The sequence below is a fragment of the Theropithecus gelada genome, chromosome 13 (assembly GCF_003255815.1).
Source record: "Theropithecus gelada isolate Dixy chromosome 13, Tgel_1.0, whole genome shotgun sequence".
NCBI classification, from domain to species: Eukaryota; Metazoa; Chordata; class Mammalia; order Primates; family Cercopithecidae; genus Theropithecus; species Theropithecus gelada.
Window position 1 is genome coordinate 93,955,929 of NC_037681.1, and position 18,350 is coordinate 93,974,278.

Consider the following 18,350-nt stretch of genomic DNA (forward strand, 5'->3'; position numbering starts at 1 on the left):
CTTCTAGCCGCAACGACTCGGTGGTAACGAACCATAGAGTAGCGGAAGTGGCCCGTTCTTTTCCTTTCCCGGCCCAATCTTCTGGGTATTTCTATTGCGCGAAGCATTGTGGGTTGCTGGGCGGCCGGGTCTCGGAGAAGAGGGGAGAGTGGCGGGCTGCTGAATCAGCTTCCAAAATGATGGTGAGTGGCGTCTCGCGCATCCGTCGCCATCAGCTGCTATCTGGCCGGTGGCCGGCCCCACTCGGCCGGGGCTTGCTCTGTAGGACCCTTTTTTAGTTGACGCCTCTGTTCTCGCCCAGATCCCCAGCTTATGGGCCACCCCGGGCAGTCGCGGCCTGGCTCGGCCTGAGCACGGCGCTGGAGCCGTTGGCGAGGGCTGCGTGGGGCTTTAGGGGAGTCTCTGGGCGGGCCGGTTGGGGACTACAAGTCCCAGGGTGCTTCGGGCCCGCAAACCCACGTCGAGGACCTCTTTTTGAGCCCCGCATGACCGGGACTTGCGTGAAACAGTGCAGGTCGGCCGTGGTTACGCGGTCGGCGCTAGACTTGGAAGCCCGGGCTGCCCTGAGATTTGCCGTCTATAAAGACGTGTGCTTCCTAGAACCGGCAGAGGCACATTGGGGACCTCATATTATGCCCGCCCAGGGACTCACTGTGGTCACTCGCTGACCCTCACCGCAGTGTGCAGAGAAGCAGACGCCTTCCCTAGTACTTTTAATTCATTCACTCACTCGCTCAGTCATTAAATAAATGTGTCTCTAGTGCCTACTGAATGTACCAAGCCCTGGTGGTTGCCGGGGGGTGCAGCCTCTCAGCCAGGAGAACGGGAAAGGCAGATGGAGACACCGTATCGGAGGTGGGAAGACCCAGGCTCGGACTCCGGTGACATTAGAAAGACTTTTCTAGTTGGCTACCTAACTCTGGGTCTCGTTTTCTTAAAATGTGGGGCGAGGGAGTTGCTGTGAGCCCTGGAGCCACCTAAAGTGCTCCTTGTAGCCCTACTCCCCACACCTCTTTTCTCCCTCTCGTAGCTTCAGATGCTTCCCGTGGGTCCCAAGCCTCGATGGATAGTATCTCCTGGGTTGTTGTTGAGTAGGGCCAGCTTCCGAGGTGGTGTTTGACCCTGACTGAGATACTGCTTTTTGTGCACTTTGCAGTTCACTTATTCATTTTGGCCTGTCCGACTCAATCTTCTGTTCTTTTCCTGCTTCCTGCAGCTTTTCCCTGTCCTGTTAGGGAGGCAGACTCCTTTTAGGTGTTCTACCAGATGCCCTGTGAATCCCGCTTGTACCCAACGTAGAAGGAAATTCGCATTTAACTGTACTTCTCTTCCCTTTATGTCTCCAGCATTGCTCATTCTTGAAGTCTTCATCTTCTGTGCAGAGGCAGCATAGTATAGCAGTTTAGAGTAAGGCCTCTGGAGCTACACTGAATGCCTAGGTTTGTAACTTAGCTCTGGCACTTACTAGCTGTGTGACTTTGAGCGTGTTATTTAATTTCTGGTTCTCAGTTTGTCAGTGTGCCTAGCAGATAGTAAGCACTCAGCAATGTTAGCTCTTACTTGGCGAGGTGGTTGTTTGGTTCCTTTCATCTCTGTAATCAGTCCACCCCGCTGCCAAGTCTTCCATAAGAGCTTTAGTTCACATTCGCACAGCTGGGGATCAGAACCGCCATTCTCTGCCGTGATAAAACTTCACTAGTGGGCTCTATCTCGGTCACCACACTTGGGTTTTCCCTGAACTGACCCCTATTCTGTCAGATTGACTATTTCCCTGCTGTATTGGCTCTTAATATCTCCTTCCCATTTTTGGAACGTAAAACTTCTATCTCCAAGAGTCTTCCTGTCTTCAAATTGGCCCCTGGTATTCTAGAATCCTTCTATAATCGAAAGAGAAGTGAAAAGGTCCCCTGAAACCTCAGTCCTGTGATGTTGGTACAGCTAGTATAAAATGTATGTCCTTGCCTTTGTGGTGTTGAGCGCTGTGTGCCTTGGCATATACACACTTGTTCTTGTTTTGTAAACCATTAAGCTTAATGATGCTTAGTGAAAGTTTTAAAGTAGGATGAAGAGGAAGATCAGTAAGCTGAAATTCCAAAACCTTCCATGATACCTGTGACAGGATTACTGGAGTCTGCTTTTGTTTGTTTCTTTTTGTTTTTTTCCCCCCGAGATGGAGTCTTGCTGTTGCCCAGGCTGGAGTGCAGTGGCGTGATCTTGGCTCACTGCAACCTCCACTCCCAGGTTCAAGCAATTCTCCTGCCTCAGCCTCCCAAGTAGCTGGGATTACAGGCGTATGCCACCACGCCTGGCTAATTTTTGTGTTTTTAGGAGAGACTGGGTTTCACCATGTTGACTAAGGTGGTGTCAAACACCTGACCTTGTGACTCACCCACCTTGGCCTCCCAAAGTGCTGGGATTACAGGCATGAGCCACCACACCCGACCTTGTTTCTTATTTATTAGAGTAATAAATAAAAAAAAGGAGCAAGGTTGAAAGTAACTAAGGGATGGAAGCTGGACTTTCCATACAGTGCCTGCTGCTGGGAAACTGTTAGAAGAGAACCTATATCATGCTTGGCTTGGTTTGACTCAACCCAGCTCTGCCACCTTTTCCTCCCCATAGACGCTCTCTACCCAGTCTGCCATTTCTTCTGGGCCTACAAAACATAGAGAATCTGTGGTTAGCTGCTTCCAAGCTCTGCTTGCATTGTACTTAAGAACTCTAAGTAAATTTAGTGTTACTATACTGACAGTGCTTTTCTCCCCAAAAGTCAAGAGCCAGTACTGTTAAACACTTACAAGTAGCAGTTGGATTTTCAGCCCCAAAAGCTGCTGAATATTGCTTCATGCGTGACCAAATCTTGGCACTCTTCAAATTAAGGTTATTCTGGTCCTTGTTTTTGGAAAGCTTATACTTAAGATAGATAGTAATACAAAAGTTGTGAGCAAGTGCAAGTGAAGAGAAAGTTACGGGATCCCCTGTTCAGATGCCCCTGTTATTACTGTAGAGAAAACTTCTTGGAAGAATTGGAGCCCTGAGGAATTGGTGAACTGGTGGTAAGAAAGTGGTTTTGGTAGAAGATGGCAGTGACTATTTTAGATGGGGGTACACTTTGCAGGTTGAGGTGAGAAAAAGTGTACACAAGCATTGGATAAGTTAAGCTGTTAAGGAGGTGAAAGAACCTGTTGAAGGTGGTAGAAAAGTGATTGAGACTCATGTTAGTTTTTGATTTAAAGTGTAATACTCCACCTGTGGCAGGGGTGGACCAGAGAAGACTTGGGGCTGCCATAAGGAATGATTCAGCAAGACTGGCAGATGGTGGGGCCTTTCAGGACACACATCTTTCCCTTACAGAAGGTGCCACGGACTGGGCCAGGAAGAATGCTGGCAGTATAGAGAAGCCATTTCTTGCCACCAGACCTGGGACACTCCAGCAAAAGGAAGGAATTTTCACTTCAGTTGATGCCTGACCCCAAATGTAGGGGTTTACATGACAAGCATTCTTTTTAAAATAAAAAATAAAATGAGTAATGTTTGATTATTTGACAAACATTTAAAAAAAATTAATGAGGGCCTGGCATGGTGCCTCATGCCTGTAATCCTAGTGCGTTAGAAGGCTGAGGCGGGAGGGTTGTTTGAGGCCAGGAGTTGGAGACCAGCTTGGGTGACGTTTTTTAAATACAAATTTAAAAAATTAGCCAGGTGTGGTACCACATGCGTTGAGGCCCAGCTCAGGAGGCTTGATCTTATAGTAAGCTATGATCTCACCAGTGCACTCCAGCGTGGATGGTGGAGCAAGACCCTGTCTCTTAGAAATATTAAAAAAAAAAAAAAAAAAAGAATAATATATTAAATTACTCCCACTCTCTTATTCCGTGGAGTTTATTGGGTATCTTTCATTTTCTTTTTGTAGAGACAGGGTCTTGCCCAGTTCCCCAGGCTGATCTTGAACTCCATGAGCTCAAGTGATCCTCTTTTTTCTACAGTGGTTTTTGTTTGTATGTAAATCACAGTGTGCCTTTCCTTTGCTGAAAGCTTCCCAGGGCTTTCCTTTTTAGGAATGAAATCTGAACTCCTCACCATAGTATGTCTACAAGTGGGTATGTGGTCTGGTTCCTGCCTGCCTCTTCAGCTTTATTCCAGTCTTCCTCTTGCTTACTACCCTCCAGCTGTGCTGGCCAAAAGAGTTGAGCTTTTTAAGAAATTGACCAGTTAATAAGGAATCAGCCTCATGGGTGGCTAGACTCTGTCTTTGGCAGGAATTCCTCACTCCTCGAAAACCCTGTGCTTTCCTGTGCCTTACTTGCTCAGACATCTCATGTGCCTGTAAGGACTAGGCGATGGCTTTCAAACTTTTTATTGCATGCCACAGTAAGAAATACTCTTTTTTTTTTTTTTTTTTGAGAGGGAGTCTCACTCTGTCGCCCAGGCTGGAGTGCAGTGGCGCCATCTCGGCTCACTGCAAGCTCTGCCTCCCAGGTTCACACCATTCTTCTGCCTCAGCCTCCCGAGTAGCTGGGACTACAGGTGCCCACCACCACGCCTGGCTAATTTTTTGTATTTTTAGTAGAGGCGGGGTTTCACCGTGTTAGCCAGGATGGTCTCGATCTCCTGACCTCGTGATCCACCCGCCTTGGCCTCCCAGAATGCTAGGTTTACAGGCGTGAGCCACCATGCCTGGCCAAGAAGTACATTTTTAATCATAGCCTAGTAACAAATTTAAACACAGTAAAAGTTTTGAAATAGTATTTATCCTACTGCATTCTGTGTCACACACAAAATTAGCCAGAAACACTTGAGAAGACTGGATCTAGTTTGTGGGCTCATCTCTGAAGGCTCACATTTGAATGCAGAGGGAAAGTACTCTGGTTTGCTAAGCTGAGAAATTACCCTCTGTGCTAATAAAGGTGGTCACTGGAGCAAATATATCTGAGCAGGCCCTTTAAAACAAGCAAGTATCCCTGTTTCTCAAAGTTTCTAAAGCAGGTCTGCAAATGAAGCCCTTACAGGGATAGGGAATGTTCTGGAGACCAATGCAATATAGAAAGAGAGAAACTTCTTTGGGGTATCTGATTGGAAATTAGTCACACAGAAACTTTATTGAGCCAGCATGAGAGGTGGAAACATTGCTATATGAATTAGATTTGCCATCATTTTTCAAAACAGGGCAAAGGTACTATTTGTTTCTCTGCCTGTTTTCCTACACTGCAGCTGAACATCACTGTTATATAAAGCTGACTGCCTAGGCATCTCCAGGACAACACCTCAAGCTCTTGGCATCTTGCATTTTGCATCAGTGCCCCATCTGCTTCCCTAAGATTGAGCTGTAACACAGACAAGTGGATGTTTTGCTGCGGGATGAACATTTAGCAGGGTCTGCCTCTTCCTCCTGTGTTGTGACCTAATTCCTCCGCACAGGGAGTAAGGTCAGAAGTTGAAAAGGCCATGGTCATTCAGCTGGGCACTGGAGAACTCATGATTTGTTCTTTTTAGACGAGGTCAGTGCTTCTCAAACCATTTTCCTGTCTAGTATACCTGCAGGGTAGGCTAAATTTAATAGTGTCTCTGGAGGTAGAGGCTGGTTGGGGAATGGATGTGGTAGACAGTTGGGGGAAATGTGGTTTAAGAAGACCTCTAGATAATTCTGTTAAGGGAGAGATGGGAGCATTTTCCCCTTTCCCCTGCCAGTCTCATTATGATAGATGATTATTAAAAGCAGTTAATTTTTCTTTCTTTTCTAGCCCACACCAGTTATCCTATTGAAAGAGGGGACTGATAGCTCCCAAGGCATCCCCCAGCTTGTGAGTAACATCAGTGCCTGCCAGGTGATTGCTGAAGCTGTAAGAACCACCCTGGGTCCCCGTGGCATGGACAAGCTTATTGTGGATGGCAGAGGTAAGTCTACAGAGTTCCTCAGGCCTGTGTGCAGAGAGGAGGCTCCTGGGGGGTGTTTGGGACTAGCATATGTTGGTCTCAGAAATCCCACTGTTTTTAAGATCGTTGAAAGATGACTCACTCTGAAGCAGCTGCAATTCTTATATTGTCCTGACTGCTGAGCCCATGTGGGAATATATGAGAGAACCTAGGCTCAAAAGCCTGTTGCCTCATAGGGAGACATGGCCTAGAAACATGAAATAGAACCATCTGGAGTTTCCTGTGGTCACTTCCATTGTTATCAAGACAAGACAATTCCTGTTTATATCTTGGTATATTGATGTGTGAGGGTATCAACTGTGGTAAGAACATCTGAGTGGTTACTTCTATTTAAAAAATCTTCTTTGTATCCAGTTGATATGTATTAATTACACTTCAAGGAAAATTGGGAGTCTGTGGTCTTCAAAAGCTTGTGATTTTAGACCCTTTGTGTACAGAGCGAATTCTGTATAGAAAGATCGGATAGGTTTCCTTTCCCTTCAGCCCTGTCGTGATCCCTTCTGCCCCATCCCAGTAAAGTGTACCTGGTCTCTAGGTCCAACTTGAAGACAGCATTTAAGAAAGGGGCTTTAAATTTTTGTTTGTTTCTTTTAAGGCAAAGCAACAATTTCTAATGATGGGGCCACAATTCTGAAACTTCTTGATGTTGTCCATCCTGCAGCAAAGACTTTGGTAGACATTGCCAAATCCCAAGATGCTGAGGTAGGAAAATAGTTGTGTGTTTAAATGGAGGTTGAAACACATGCTTGCTTGCTCCTTAGTTCTCCTCTATTAAATTTTTTTAAGATTTTATATAATTATAATTGTACAAGTAATACATGCTTATAAAAGTATTTAGAATTATTAGCCTTTTAAAATTCATACTATTTCATTACATGTAGCTTTTCATATCCGTTAATACATTGGTGAATGACAACAGTCTTTAGATATCAGTCTACTGCCTGAGACCTTACCAGGTTGTGTGCTGTCATTTGTTTGAGTTGCTAGGTTAAATAATTCTACCTCTCATCGCTTATAAAATGGGGCTGTAAACTAAGGATTCCAATCCGCCCTTTTTTTTTTTTTTTTTTTTTTTAAGGAGATGGGGTCTTACTATGTTGCCTGGGTTGGCCTTCAACTCCTGGGCTGAAGCCTCCTCTCACTTCAGCTTCCTTAGGCGTTGGAACTACTGGCATTTCCCAGGACACCAGGCTTATTTTTTTGAACTGATGATAAAATAGACATAAAGTTTATTCTTGTAACCATTTTTAAGTGTATAATTCATGGCATTAGCCATTCTGTCTTTTAAAAATAAATTCTAACCCTGGAGTATTAATAAATGTGTTGACAGATAGGTTTTGTATTTTAGAGTACTGTAAAATAAGTATACTACAGATATGTCCTAAAGTTATATTAAAAGATTTATTAGGACCCACTAGCCTATAAAATAGGTATAGCATATTTAAAATTAAAGTGAGAAGAGTCTGGATTTGATTTGTTTTTGTCTTCAATGAGGGAATAATGCCTTTTGGTCCAGAAATCTGGCCACTTAAACCTTCTCTGTAGTAACCTTTTTTTTTTTTTTTGCCCCATGAGAATTTCTTACCTTACACAGTGAAGATACATGAAGTTAAAAATAAATTTCTGGGCTGAGCATGGTGGCTCATGCTTGTATCTCATCACTTTAGGAGGCCACGGTGGGAGGATTGCTTCAATCCAGGAGTTTGAGATCAGCCTGGGCAATACAGCACGACCCCATTGCTACCGAAATTAATCTCTTCTGGTTTTAAGTTTATCCAATTTTCTTGAAAGCTCTTTTTTTCACCCTCATTAAGTAGGGTTTAGATCCCATCACAGAAAAGTACCATCTAAAAAAGATTAGCAGACTAGTAATCTGCTTATTCCCAGTTTTGTTGTGTTTTTTTTCTTTTGAGAGGGGGTTTCATTCTTGTTGCCCAGGCTGGATTGCAGTGGTGTGATCTCGGCTCACGGCAGCTTCTGCCTCCTGGATTCAAGCATTTGTCCTGCCTCAGCCTCCCGAGTAGCTGAGATTACAGGCGCCCACCACCACGCCCAGGTAATTTTTGTATTTTTAGTAGAGACGGGGTTTCACCATGTTGGCCAGGCTGGTCTTGAATTCCTGACCTCAGGTGATCCGCCTGCCTCGGCCTCCCAAAGTGCTGGGATTACAGGTGTGAGCCACTGTGCCCAACCACCTTTTGGTTCTTAAACAATGTTTGTCTCATGCTTCTTGGTACCATGATTTTTGTAAGTACTGTATTATAATACGCATGACAATGACTGTCTTATCACAATGCCTTGTACGTAACATAAGCTCTCACTTAATTCATGTGTGTAATTTTATACCCTGAGAACATCTGATTGTCCACATCAGCCCTCTTTAGAGAATGGGGCTGTCTGGGGAATTAATTTTGTAGCCCAGGACTATTTGACATGATGGATATCTAACTACCATTACCTTCTTTCTACTTATTGCAAAAACCTGTGCTTCCAGAAAAAAGCTTGACATCCATTTAAAGAATACTCAGTTTAAATGGGTAGTGTGCCTAAAAATGGAGTTTCAGGGCTTTATTCCCTGAACATCAGAAAACGTGTATTTCCTGTCATCTTCCAGGTGGGTGATGGCACCACCTCAGTGACCTTGCTGGCTGCAGAGTTTCTGAAGCAAGTGAAACCCTACGTGGAGGAAGGTTTACACCCCCAGATCATCATTCGAGCTTTCCGCACAGCCACCCAGCTGGTATGGGCAGTACTGATTAACCTTGCCTTGGGTCTGGGCACCTTCACATTTCTCTTAGGAAGGGGAATTTCTTTCCAGGAGTGTGGAGGGACTGGGGAACAGGGTACTTTGGGCATTTTCTGACATCTCCCTAGTAATCTCAGTTCTACTATTCTGTAGCCATTTGATGAGGTGTATTACTTAATCAGGTTAGAGTCAGCCTGGTAGACTATGATGTAGACATAGTCTTTTAGTAAGGACTAGTTTTTATCAAGTACCTCATGGTGTATATTGAGACCTAACTATTTGCCCTCTAACCTTCATTTGTGATCTGGGACAAGTCATTTAATCTTTCTAGGCCTTACTTTCTCTTTTTGCTATCTCTAATTTGAGTAGTGACATTAAAATGAAATAATATATGAGGAGTACTTTGGAAAAGATAGTTTATATATTTGTAGCATGTTTTTTATATAACTAATATATAAAGTGGTAGAAGTTGTCATAGGTGTTTTTAGTAAACCAGGAGGTTTGGCTTAATCTCCTGTCACAGCTGTTTCCACTCATTTGTTGTAGTGTGTTACCTGCAGACCCAGAACAAAATCTTGGAAGCACCCTGATTGTTCAGAACTGTATACCCACTCTGCATTTCTGACTTTTGGAATTTTCTGAACTATAGAGTTACATTTTTCTGAGCAGTTACAATACCTAGAAGTGTTGTTCCAGCTGTAAAGTATAAACGCTTAGGATTTGGGAGTAAACAGACTCGGGACTATTGAGAGACTGGGGTCCATTTCAGCAGTTCATCTTTAGCATGAGAAACTCATTCAACTTCTGTTCTTGGCAGGCGGTTAACAAGATCAAAGAGATTGCTGTGACTGTGAAGAAGGCAGATAAAGTGTAAGTCTGTAGTGGGCCTTTTTTTTTTTAAAAGAGACGTAGCCTTGCTATATTGCCCAGGCTGGTCTGGAACTATTGGGCTCAAGTAATCTCCCAGCTCCGCCTCCCAAAGTGCTGGGATTACAGGTGCGAGTCACCGCGTCAGGCCCTTGTCAGAACCTTGACTGACTTCCTGTGGCCAAATTGGATGCAGAAGCATGCTGCAGTTCTTCTATGTGCCTGGGGCTGTTTGGCTCATGCCGGACCCTTGGCTGTGTCCCAGGCCACAGAGCACAAAAGAAGCTGTCGACTGTAGTTTAAAAGCTGCCACATATGAGATCTTTGACTGCAGTCACCATCTGTCACTGATAATCTGCCCTAAAGATACAGAAGGTGAAGTTGGAGAGGGCTGAGTTTAGAGACTGGAAGGGAACTACCTCCACATGGTAATAGAATCAGATAAGAGGGATTTGGTTTTCAAGACCTGATGCAGATTCTACCCTTGTGTGCCAGGGAGCAGAGGAAGCTGCTGGAAAAGTGTGCCATGACCGCTCTGAGCTCCAAGCTGATCTCCCAGCAGAAAGCTTTCTTTGCTAAGATGGTGGTGGATGCAGTGATGATGCTCGATGATTTGCTGCAGCTTAAAATGATTGGAATCAAGAAGGTACAGGGTGGAGCCCTCGAGGTAAGCCTGCTGTGACCTTCCTAGACAGCTCTTGCTTTCATATTGACTTTTCAGACAGCTTCATATGGCAGAAGGGTACTCATTACAGGAGTAAAGAGAATGCATGTTAGGCAGGAAGTCAGACTTATATTGTACTTCCCGTACTGCCATTAGAGGCTGTGACTAGATAAACTTGGTAACCTCTGTGGATATTATTTGTCAGCAGAATAGAAAAATTGGACTGGATGATTTTCAGAATCTCAGGTTCTCTGTGTCAGTGGGTAGTTGGGGGGTAGTAGAACTAGCTCAAATAAATTATCAGTGACCTCCCAATTAATGCATCTGAGAGGGATTTTTCAGTTCACTGGTTTACTCCTAAGTGATACTGTTAAGCTCGCCCTTCTTTCATTCATTTATCTTGAATAGGTGATACATATTTCAAACTGTGAAGGGGCCTAAAGTGTTTCATGCGCTACCCCTGCCCCATATACCGCCACTATTAGTTTGTGTGTATCCTTGCAGAATTACTTTGTGCATATATGAGCTTGTATGTAAATACTGTTTTTTAAAGACAAAAGATTGCTTATATAGTGTTCTGTAGCTTGCTTTTGTCCATTCAACAGCATACTCTAGAAACTGATCCATATTAACATGTGTAGCTCTTAACTCAGCACCCTCCAGTAGAGCTTTCTGTAGGGTGGTGGGACTGTTACATATCTGCACTGTCCAATATGATAGCCCTATCCACACTTGGCTACTGAGCACCTGAAATGCAACTAATGTAACTGAGGAACTGAATCTTAATTTTATTTCAATTTAAATGGCAACACGTAGCTAGTGGCTACTGTCTTGGACAGCAGAACTCCTCCTTTTTAACACAGCAGTGTCTGTCTGGAAACGTCCTTGATATCTCCACGCTACTTTTGGCCTTTGCAGTCTCTGGCCTCCTGTACTTATTTCTCGTCGTCAGTGACCTCAACTGAAGCGATTTGGGTAGAGGAGGACCAGCTTGAAAGATAGCCTGGCCCTTCTCTTTAAATTTTACCCTCCCAAATTGCATTCCCACTTTGCTATTTCCCCTCCTATTGTGGCATATGTCAGACCAGTGGGCTGAGATTCTCTGTATATAATAAAACCGTGAGGAACCTGGAGGTCATCTGAGCCATTTCCCTGTCTTCATCATGGCTTGCTGACTTTGTCTTTACTCACTGCTTTAGTAGCAATTTTTCATCTTCTCTTGGGCCTTCCTACTTCCATAAATACTTGAGATTAGATTGGCATCCACTAAACTAGAAATTAGGACTAATAATCTTACCTGGCAAGAAAGCCAGGGACTCTTAAGCCACACTTGTGTTTTTCCCAGACTGTCCTACATTCGTTAAATACATACAAACCTGACCCAGAATTCAATAAATAGTGGTAGTGATTATTTACTTGTTACCAGGGTTAACTGAGAATTTCCTGATCCATATCTTTAGTCCTCACCTCTCCTCTGAGTCTCATGCTCTTGTATCTAACTGCTATTAAACGCTTTATCTTGTCCTCCAGTCCTGTGATAGCATTTTCTGTATTTCCTGTCATGGTGTCACCACCGTTTATTCAAACTAGGAATCTGGGATCATCCTTGAAAACCCTTCTGACTCCAACCTGTCAATTACCATTGTTCCATTTTCCTCGTGATTTCCTAATTATTTCTTGAGTCTGTCTCTTTTACTCTTTCCTGGGACCATTGCCACCCCTCTTCCAGTTTTGGATCCCCTAAATCCATTGTACTTATTTACTGTTTGCAAGGTGAAGTCTCCTACTTTATTCCTCTGCATAAAGCCTTCTGACGTCTGCACTCCCTATACAAAGCCAGGCATTAACAGAGCCTGTAAGACCCTTCTAAACTGGCCCCTGCCTGCTTCTCCTCTCTCTCCCTTACTGGCTGGTTCTTTAAATTCTAGCAACTTCAAATGGCTTTTCATTCCCTGATTCCACAGCACTGCCTCCCACCTCTTAAGAGCACTCGTTTTTTCCTTTTTTCTGTTTAACTAATTTCTGCTTATCCATCATTCAGCTCAGGCATCACTCCCTTTAGGAAGCTGTGGATTTGAATGATGCAGGAATTGGGGACAGATACTCTTCACCCATGGGTTACAGGATTATAGATTAGAATTGTAGATGAGCACTGGCAGAGAACCTAAAGGTTATTGAACTGAATACCCTTTTTTATGGTGTGGGAAGTGACTCGGTCATTTAGTAAGGAAAGGATCTGACATTGGAACCTAAGTCTCATGGTAGTGCTGAGTCAGCCCTGAGTGCAGTGTGCTTTCTATTATGCCTTGCTGTTAAATCCAACCCACAGAGAAGCTCTGTTGTGGAACAAGTGGTAGAAGATCCTAACTTGAGGGATTGAGGTCTGAGGAGCTGCAGTGATAGCTTAGAAATTACACGGGGGATTTCTGATTCTTATGACCTTTTGGCTTCATCTTCTGGAGGGAGGAAGCGTCAAGGCTGTAGTATCCATGCTATTGGGGGTATGGGGGTGGAGGGTGCAGTGCAAGTTACAGGTACATGGAGGTGTGCAGGAGGAGACTTGAGATTTGGGAGTTGGGGCATAGAAGCGGGTAGCATTGCACGACTTTTGCCTTCTTTGTAAACACCTGGCTTCTCTTCTGGCATGCTTTATGGAAGTTTGTAGAGCATTCTCCATTGGCCAGTGCTGCAGAAGTCAGTCTTAGAGGACAGCCCAGTAGGCCTTTACCATGCTTTGCCTCTGCTAACCAGATGATTTTCCTTAATGCTAAAGGGATAACTGAAATAATATGTTGTGGTGTTTAAAAAAAAAAAAGATTTGTCTCCGATTTTATGATAACAGAAAGGCTGTGTTACAACAGTGAAATAAAGACATAATTAGCTCAGGTTCACAGGAATGGATAAGCACTAACCAGCAAAAAAGTAGCTTGATTTTATTTCATACTAGTACCAAACTGTTAAATTGTTTGTTTTTTTAAAACAGGATTCTCAGCTGGTAGCTGGTGTTGCATTCAAGAAGACTTTCTCTTACGCTGGGTTTGAAATGCAACCCAAAAAGTACCACAATCCTAAGATCGCCCTTTTGAATGTCGAGCTCGAGTTGAAAGCTGAGAAGGACAATGCTGAGATAAGAGTCCACACAGTTGAGGTAGGTGGGTTCACCAGTTGGTGGGGGCATGGAAATGGACAGCTTTCTGAGCCAGAGCCCTGGGTCTTCATGGCTGTTGTGGGCCCCTTTCTCTTCCTGCCCCCCTGACTATTGATATCTAAGTACTAGGCCCCCTTCTTTCCATACTCTATATTCTCCCTGAGTGACCTTGACCTGAGGAAATTTGGATAGGGCAGACCTGTTGAAATATGCTCTGGTCCTGGGGAAGGGGTTGGCAGGGTCTCTATAGCTACATAGCCTGCCCGGTATTTTGGTTCCTCTTGTTGGTGCAGGTGTGAGTTCCTCCACTTCTAGACTAGACCTAGTGCTGCAGAGACAGGTGTGCTCTCATTGTTGATGTTACCCAGGCTACCTCTGGAGGTAGCCGTGTCACCCATCTTTGAGCAGTTCTTGGGGAAGGGGTCTTTTTTTTTTCCTTCAAGATGGAGTCTCACTCTGTCGCCCAGGCTGGAGTGCAGTGGTGCAATCTCAGCTCATTGCAACCTCTGCCTGCTGGGTTCAAGCAATTCCCCTGCCTCAGCCTCCTGAGTAGCTGGGATTACAGGTATGTGCCACCACGCCCAGCTAATTTTTTTTGTATTTTTAGTAGAGACAGGGTTTCACCATGTAGGCCAGGCTGGTCTTGAACTCCTGACCTCAGGTGATCCACCCGCCTCGGCCTCCCAAAGTGCTGTGGTTACAGGCATGAGCTACTGTGCCCAGCCAAAGGGGTCTTATTGGGAACTCCATGAATCCAGCACCTCAGAAGAGGCTAGACCTCAGCCAGGTTCAATTATTTCTCACATCTTGACAGCACTACCTCTGGTTCTCAGCCTTGGGGTTACTTTCTGTTTTTGTGTTGGGGAGTTTCAGGTGATTCGTAAGTCATCTTATGGGGTCCTTGTTTGCTTGGACTGAGGAGTGGCTCTTCTGTTTATCTCTGTTAATTCCCAGATAAATCAGCATGTTTTATTTGGTGGGGGCGGGTGGGTGTATTTTACCTTACCATATATGTCAACCTTCACCCCAAATCATTCTCATCCTTTTCTGGGTCTCTCCAGGATTATCAGGCAATTGTTGATGCTGAGTGGAACATTCTCTATGACAAGTTAGAGAAGATCCATCATTCTGGAGCCAAAGTTGTCTTGTCCAAACTCCCCATTGGGGATGTGGCCACCCAGTACTTTGCTGACAGGGACATGTTCTGTGCTGGCCGAGTACCTGAGGAGGATCTGAAGAGGACAATGATGGTAACCAGATTTTCACAGGCTGCTTCTTGGCCTTTGTGGCCCTGAAGGGTTTTCACTGACCCCTGGTATAACAGATAGTGTACTGTCAGGTTGGCATGTGAATTGAGCCATTTTTTTTTTTTTTTTAACTCTCTTTTTTTGCAGGAAGCACTCCATTTCCATGTGTGTGTGCCCAGTGGCACAAACTACTACAGTCTAACAAAAACAAGTCCAGAAATCTGGTTTGTGAGAGAACCTAGCAGTAATGCTATGATTAGCTGGACAAACTCAAATATGGATTCTTCTAGCCAGATTTCTTCCCTTTCATGAGCATCCCACAAATGATACTTTTAGGTTTAAAGTACTCCTGAGTTCAGGTGCTGGACCCAGTGCCACCCTAGTTTAGGGGAGGGAGTATAAGCTGAATCGAATGGGTCGTTATCTCCTTTTTAACTTCTCCTGTTTGCCCTTGATGTGTTTTAGTTCTGTTTTGGTTTTTTGCTCTTTCAGAGGTGGGGAAGGGTCGCCTGGAAGTCAAGGGAAAGGGCGGGTAATGCAGAGGCATGGGAATTGGCCTTGAGACGAGGTGGCAGGAAGCTACCTGGCCTCGGGAACCTTCACTGCTAGATCTTGCCTTCCTTGCTCCCTAGGCGTGTGGAGGCTCAATCCAGACCAGTGTGAATGCTCTGTCAGCAGATGTGCTGGGTCGATGCCAGGTGTTTGAAGAGACCCAGATTGGAGGCGAGAGGTGAGCCGTGGGCCCAGGCCGAGCTCACAACCCGCCTGGATCTGGTCTTCTGCCATCTTTCGGCTGTGGTATACAGGTTTTACAGAGTCTCACCTTTGAGCCATAAAGAGCTCAGATAATGTACAGCATTACAGGAAGATCTAAAGCCTAGACTCCACAATCTTCTATGACCTGGTGGTACAGTTGTAGACCTTTCCAAGAAAGCGTCTGTAAGGTTGGGATTGGGTAACCTGAGTGAAGAATGTAAGAGCAGCTGCTGAGTGTTGGGAGGGCTGGCAGTGAGGGCAATACAGTAGGATGGTGGCAGACAAGAGTTCATGTGTGTACTATTTAATCTGGGCATAGGTACAATTTTTTTACTGGCTGCCCCAAGGCCAAGACATGTACCTTCATCCTCCGTGGCGGTGCCGAGCAGTTTATGGAGGAGACAGAGCGGTCCCTGCATGATGCCATCATGATCGTCAGGAGGGCCATCAAGGTACGGGGCTGATGGCCTCCTGCCTGCACAGCCTACTCTCATCTCCCTAGCTGATCAGACCTTGGATTTGTGTGGTGATTCCTTCTCTATATAACCTGCCCTTTCCTGGGTGGTGTGGTGAGCCCTGATTTGCCCCACAAATGGTAGAGAAACTGAGCCTCCGTTTCTCAAAAATAGGTCATCCTGCCTTGAAAGCTAAGACTTGTTCTTTTAGCCAGGTGTGGTAGCTCACACCTGTAATCCCAACACTTTGGAAGGCCGAGGTGGGAGGGTTGCTTGAGGCCAAGAGTTTGGCACCAGCCTGGGCAACATAGCGAGACCCTGTCTCTACAGAAAAAAAAATTAGCCAGGAATGGTGGTATGTGCCTGTAGTCAGTCCCCGCTACTTGGGAGGCTAAGGTGGAAAGATCCCTTGAGCCCAGGAGTTGGTGGCTACAATGAGCTATGATCACACCACAGCACTCCAGCCTGGGCAACAGAGCAAGCAGAAGAAACACTTGATTTTGTTAGCAAACTGTGGAGCTAATGTAGTCAGGTATTCCAGTAATTGTGCCAGTGTCCTTGAGCTGCAGGTGACCTTGAAAATAGAAACCATAAGGTTCAGGTTGAAGTTGGGATGTTCTAGATAGGGGCTATGTCTGGGCTTTTGGGGCTTGGGATGGAGGAAGGAATGAAGAACCACTCTTTCTGGGCTGAAGGGACCTACTGAGTGGCCCCGCATGGAAGTTTGGACCAGGGGCCTTCTTCCATTGAGAGGTCTGATCTCTGCAGAATGATTCAGTGGTGGCTGGTGGCGGGGCCATTGAGATGGAGCTCTCCAAGTACCTGCGGGATTACTCAAGGACTATTCCAGGAAAACAGCAGCTGTTGATTGGGGCGTATGCCAAGGCCTTGGAGATTATCCCACGCCAGCTGTGTGACAATGCTGGCTTTGATGCCACAAACATTCTCAACAAACTGCGGGCTCGGCATGCCCAGGTGGGTCCTTTTTCTCCCCAGGGTTCCGGGTTTGGGCAGGTGGGCTGGGTTCTGAATGTGAGCTGTGCTACTCAAGCTGTTCACGCTTAGCCCAGGAGATAGGCTGCAACTCCACCCAGCCTGTCTACCTGACCACCTGCCTCCTCTGAGGGCAGAAGGAAAGCCATGGTGCTAGCACTGGAGAGCCAGGGTTTCTTCATTGCTTCTACCAAGAATATGATTGTGGCTGGGCGCGGTGGCTCACGCCTGTAATCCCAGCACTTTGGGAGGCTGAGGTGGGTGGATCATGAGGTCAGAAGTTCGAGACCAGCCTGGCCAACATAGTGAAACCCTGTCTCTACTAAAAATACAAAAATTAGCCAGGTGTGGTGGTGGGCACCTGTAATCCCAGCTACTTGGGAGGCTGAGGCAGGAGAATCGTTTGAACCCAGCAGGCAGAGGTTGCAGTGAGCATAGATCGTGCCATTGCACTCCAGCCTGGGTGATAGTGCGAGACTCTGTCTCAAAAAAAAAAAAAAAAAAGTATGATGCTCCTCATGGTACCACAGGAGGAACCTTGCATCCACCTTCCTGGAGGCACACGCTGACTACATGGAGTGGGCTTATCAGTGTGGTGAAGCCCTCCAGAGCCCTCCAAGAGTGACCCTCAGTTAGTTACTTCAACCTCTCTGAGAGTTTAATTTCTCCGTTTGTTAAATAGATGTAGGTTTGTTAAGTGCTCAGCACTCAGTGAATGACCCTGCTTCTGGCTTGTATTAGGACTTTTGCTTAAAGTGACTTTATCTCTGTGTCTCACTTGCCTCATCTGTAAAATTGGGCTATTTGAAGCAATGAGATGAGAGATTGAATAGTATTTTTGTCATTCTTGTTTATCTTGGGAACTCATTGTTGGATAGATACATAGTCCTCAGGTGACCTGAGGATGGGGCTACCCCGAAACACAACAGCTTGCCTGGGAGAAGATCCCAGAGCTCTTGTGTGGTATGTCCAGGGTTAAAGGGAGGAGTTGGCGGGAATAGGGATGTTTCCAGGTTCCTGACATGCTGCCATAGGAAGATGCAGTATTCTTCAGCAAAATGCCACCAAGTTGAGAGAGTCTGTGGGTTCCTAGCAGTGTCTTTTGGAGTACCAGTTTACAAGAGGAAAGTTGAAAGCAGTTTCATATTACCTCCTTCCTTTTCCTACTCTTTCAGGGGGGCACGTGGTATGGGGTGGACATCAACAACGAGGACATTGCTGACAACTTTGAGGCCTTCGTGTGGGAGCCAGCTATGGTGCGGATCAATGCGTTGACAGCAGCCTCTGAGGCTGCGTGCCTGATCGTGTCTGTAGATGAAACCATCAAGAACCCCCGCTCAACTGTGGATGCTCCCCCAGCAGCAGGCCGGGGCCGTGGTCGTGGCCGCCCGCACTGAGAGGCACCCCACCTGTCACATGACTGGCTGGCTGCTGGGTGCACCTACTCTCCTTGGCTTGGTTACTTCATTTTACAAGGAAGGGGTAGTAATTGGCCCACTCTCTTCTCACTGGAGGCTATTTAAATAAAATGTAAGACTTC

The 18,350-nt window shown here is 45.6% G+C and overlaps 1 protein-coding gene across 7 annotated transcripts; it reads left to right on the forward strand.

Annotated features, from left to right (window-relative positions):
- The first annotated feature begins 33 nt into the window (after positions 1-33).
- On the forward strand, positions 34-18,350 carry CCT7 (chaperonin containing TCP1 subunit 7). 7 transcript variants are annotated; one of them, XM_025405685.1, is made up of 13 exons: positions 34-182; positions 1,347-1,439; positions 5,742-5,895; positions 6,530-6,636; positions 8,549-8,674; positions 9,498-9,550; positions 10,043-10,214; positions 13,195-13,359; positions 14,421-14,609; positions 15,239-15,336; positions 15,682-15,814; positions 16,586-16,792; positions 17,986-18,350. In XM_025405685.1, exons 3-13 carry the CDS (start codon positions 5,868-5,870, stop codon positions 18,205-18,207), a joined length of 1,500 nt encoding a protein of 499 aa, XP_025261470.1. In that variant the 5' UTR covers positions 34-182; positions 1,347-1,439; positions 5,742-5,867; the 3' UTR covers positions 18,208-18,350. The 7 variants fall into 7 exon arrangements, with proteins under 7 accessions (XP_025261470.1, XP_025261473.1, XP_025261471.1 ...); XM_025405681.1 differs by lacking the exon at positions 1,347-1,439 and having other exon boundaries at positions 39-182; XM_025405682.1 differs by lacking the exon at positions 1,347-1,439 and having other exon boundaries at positions 113-182; positions 6,596-6,636.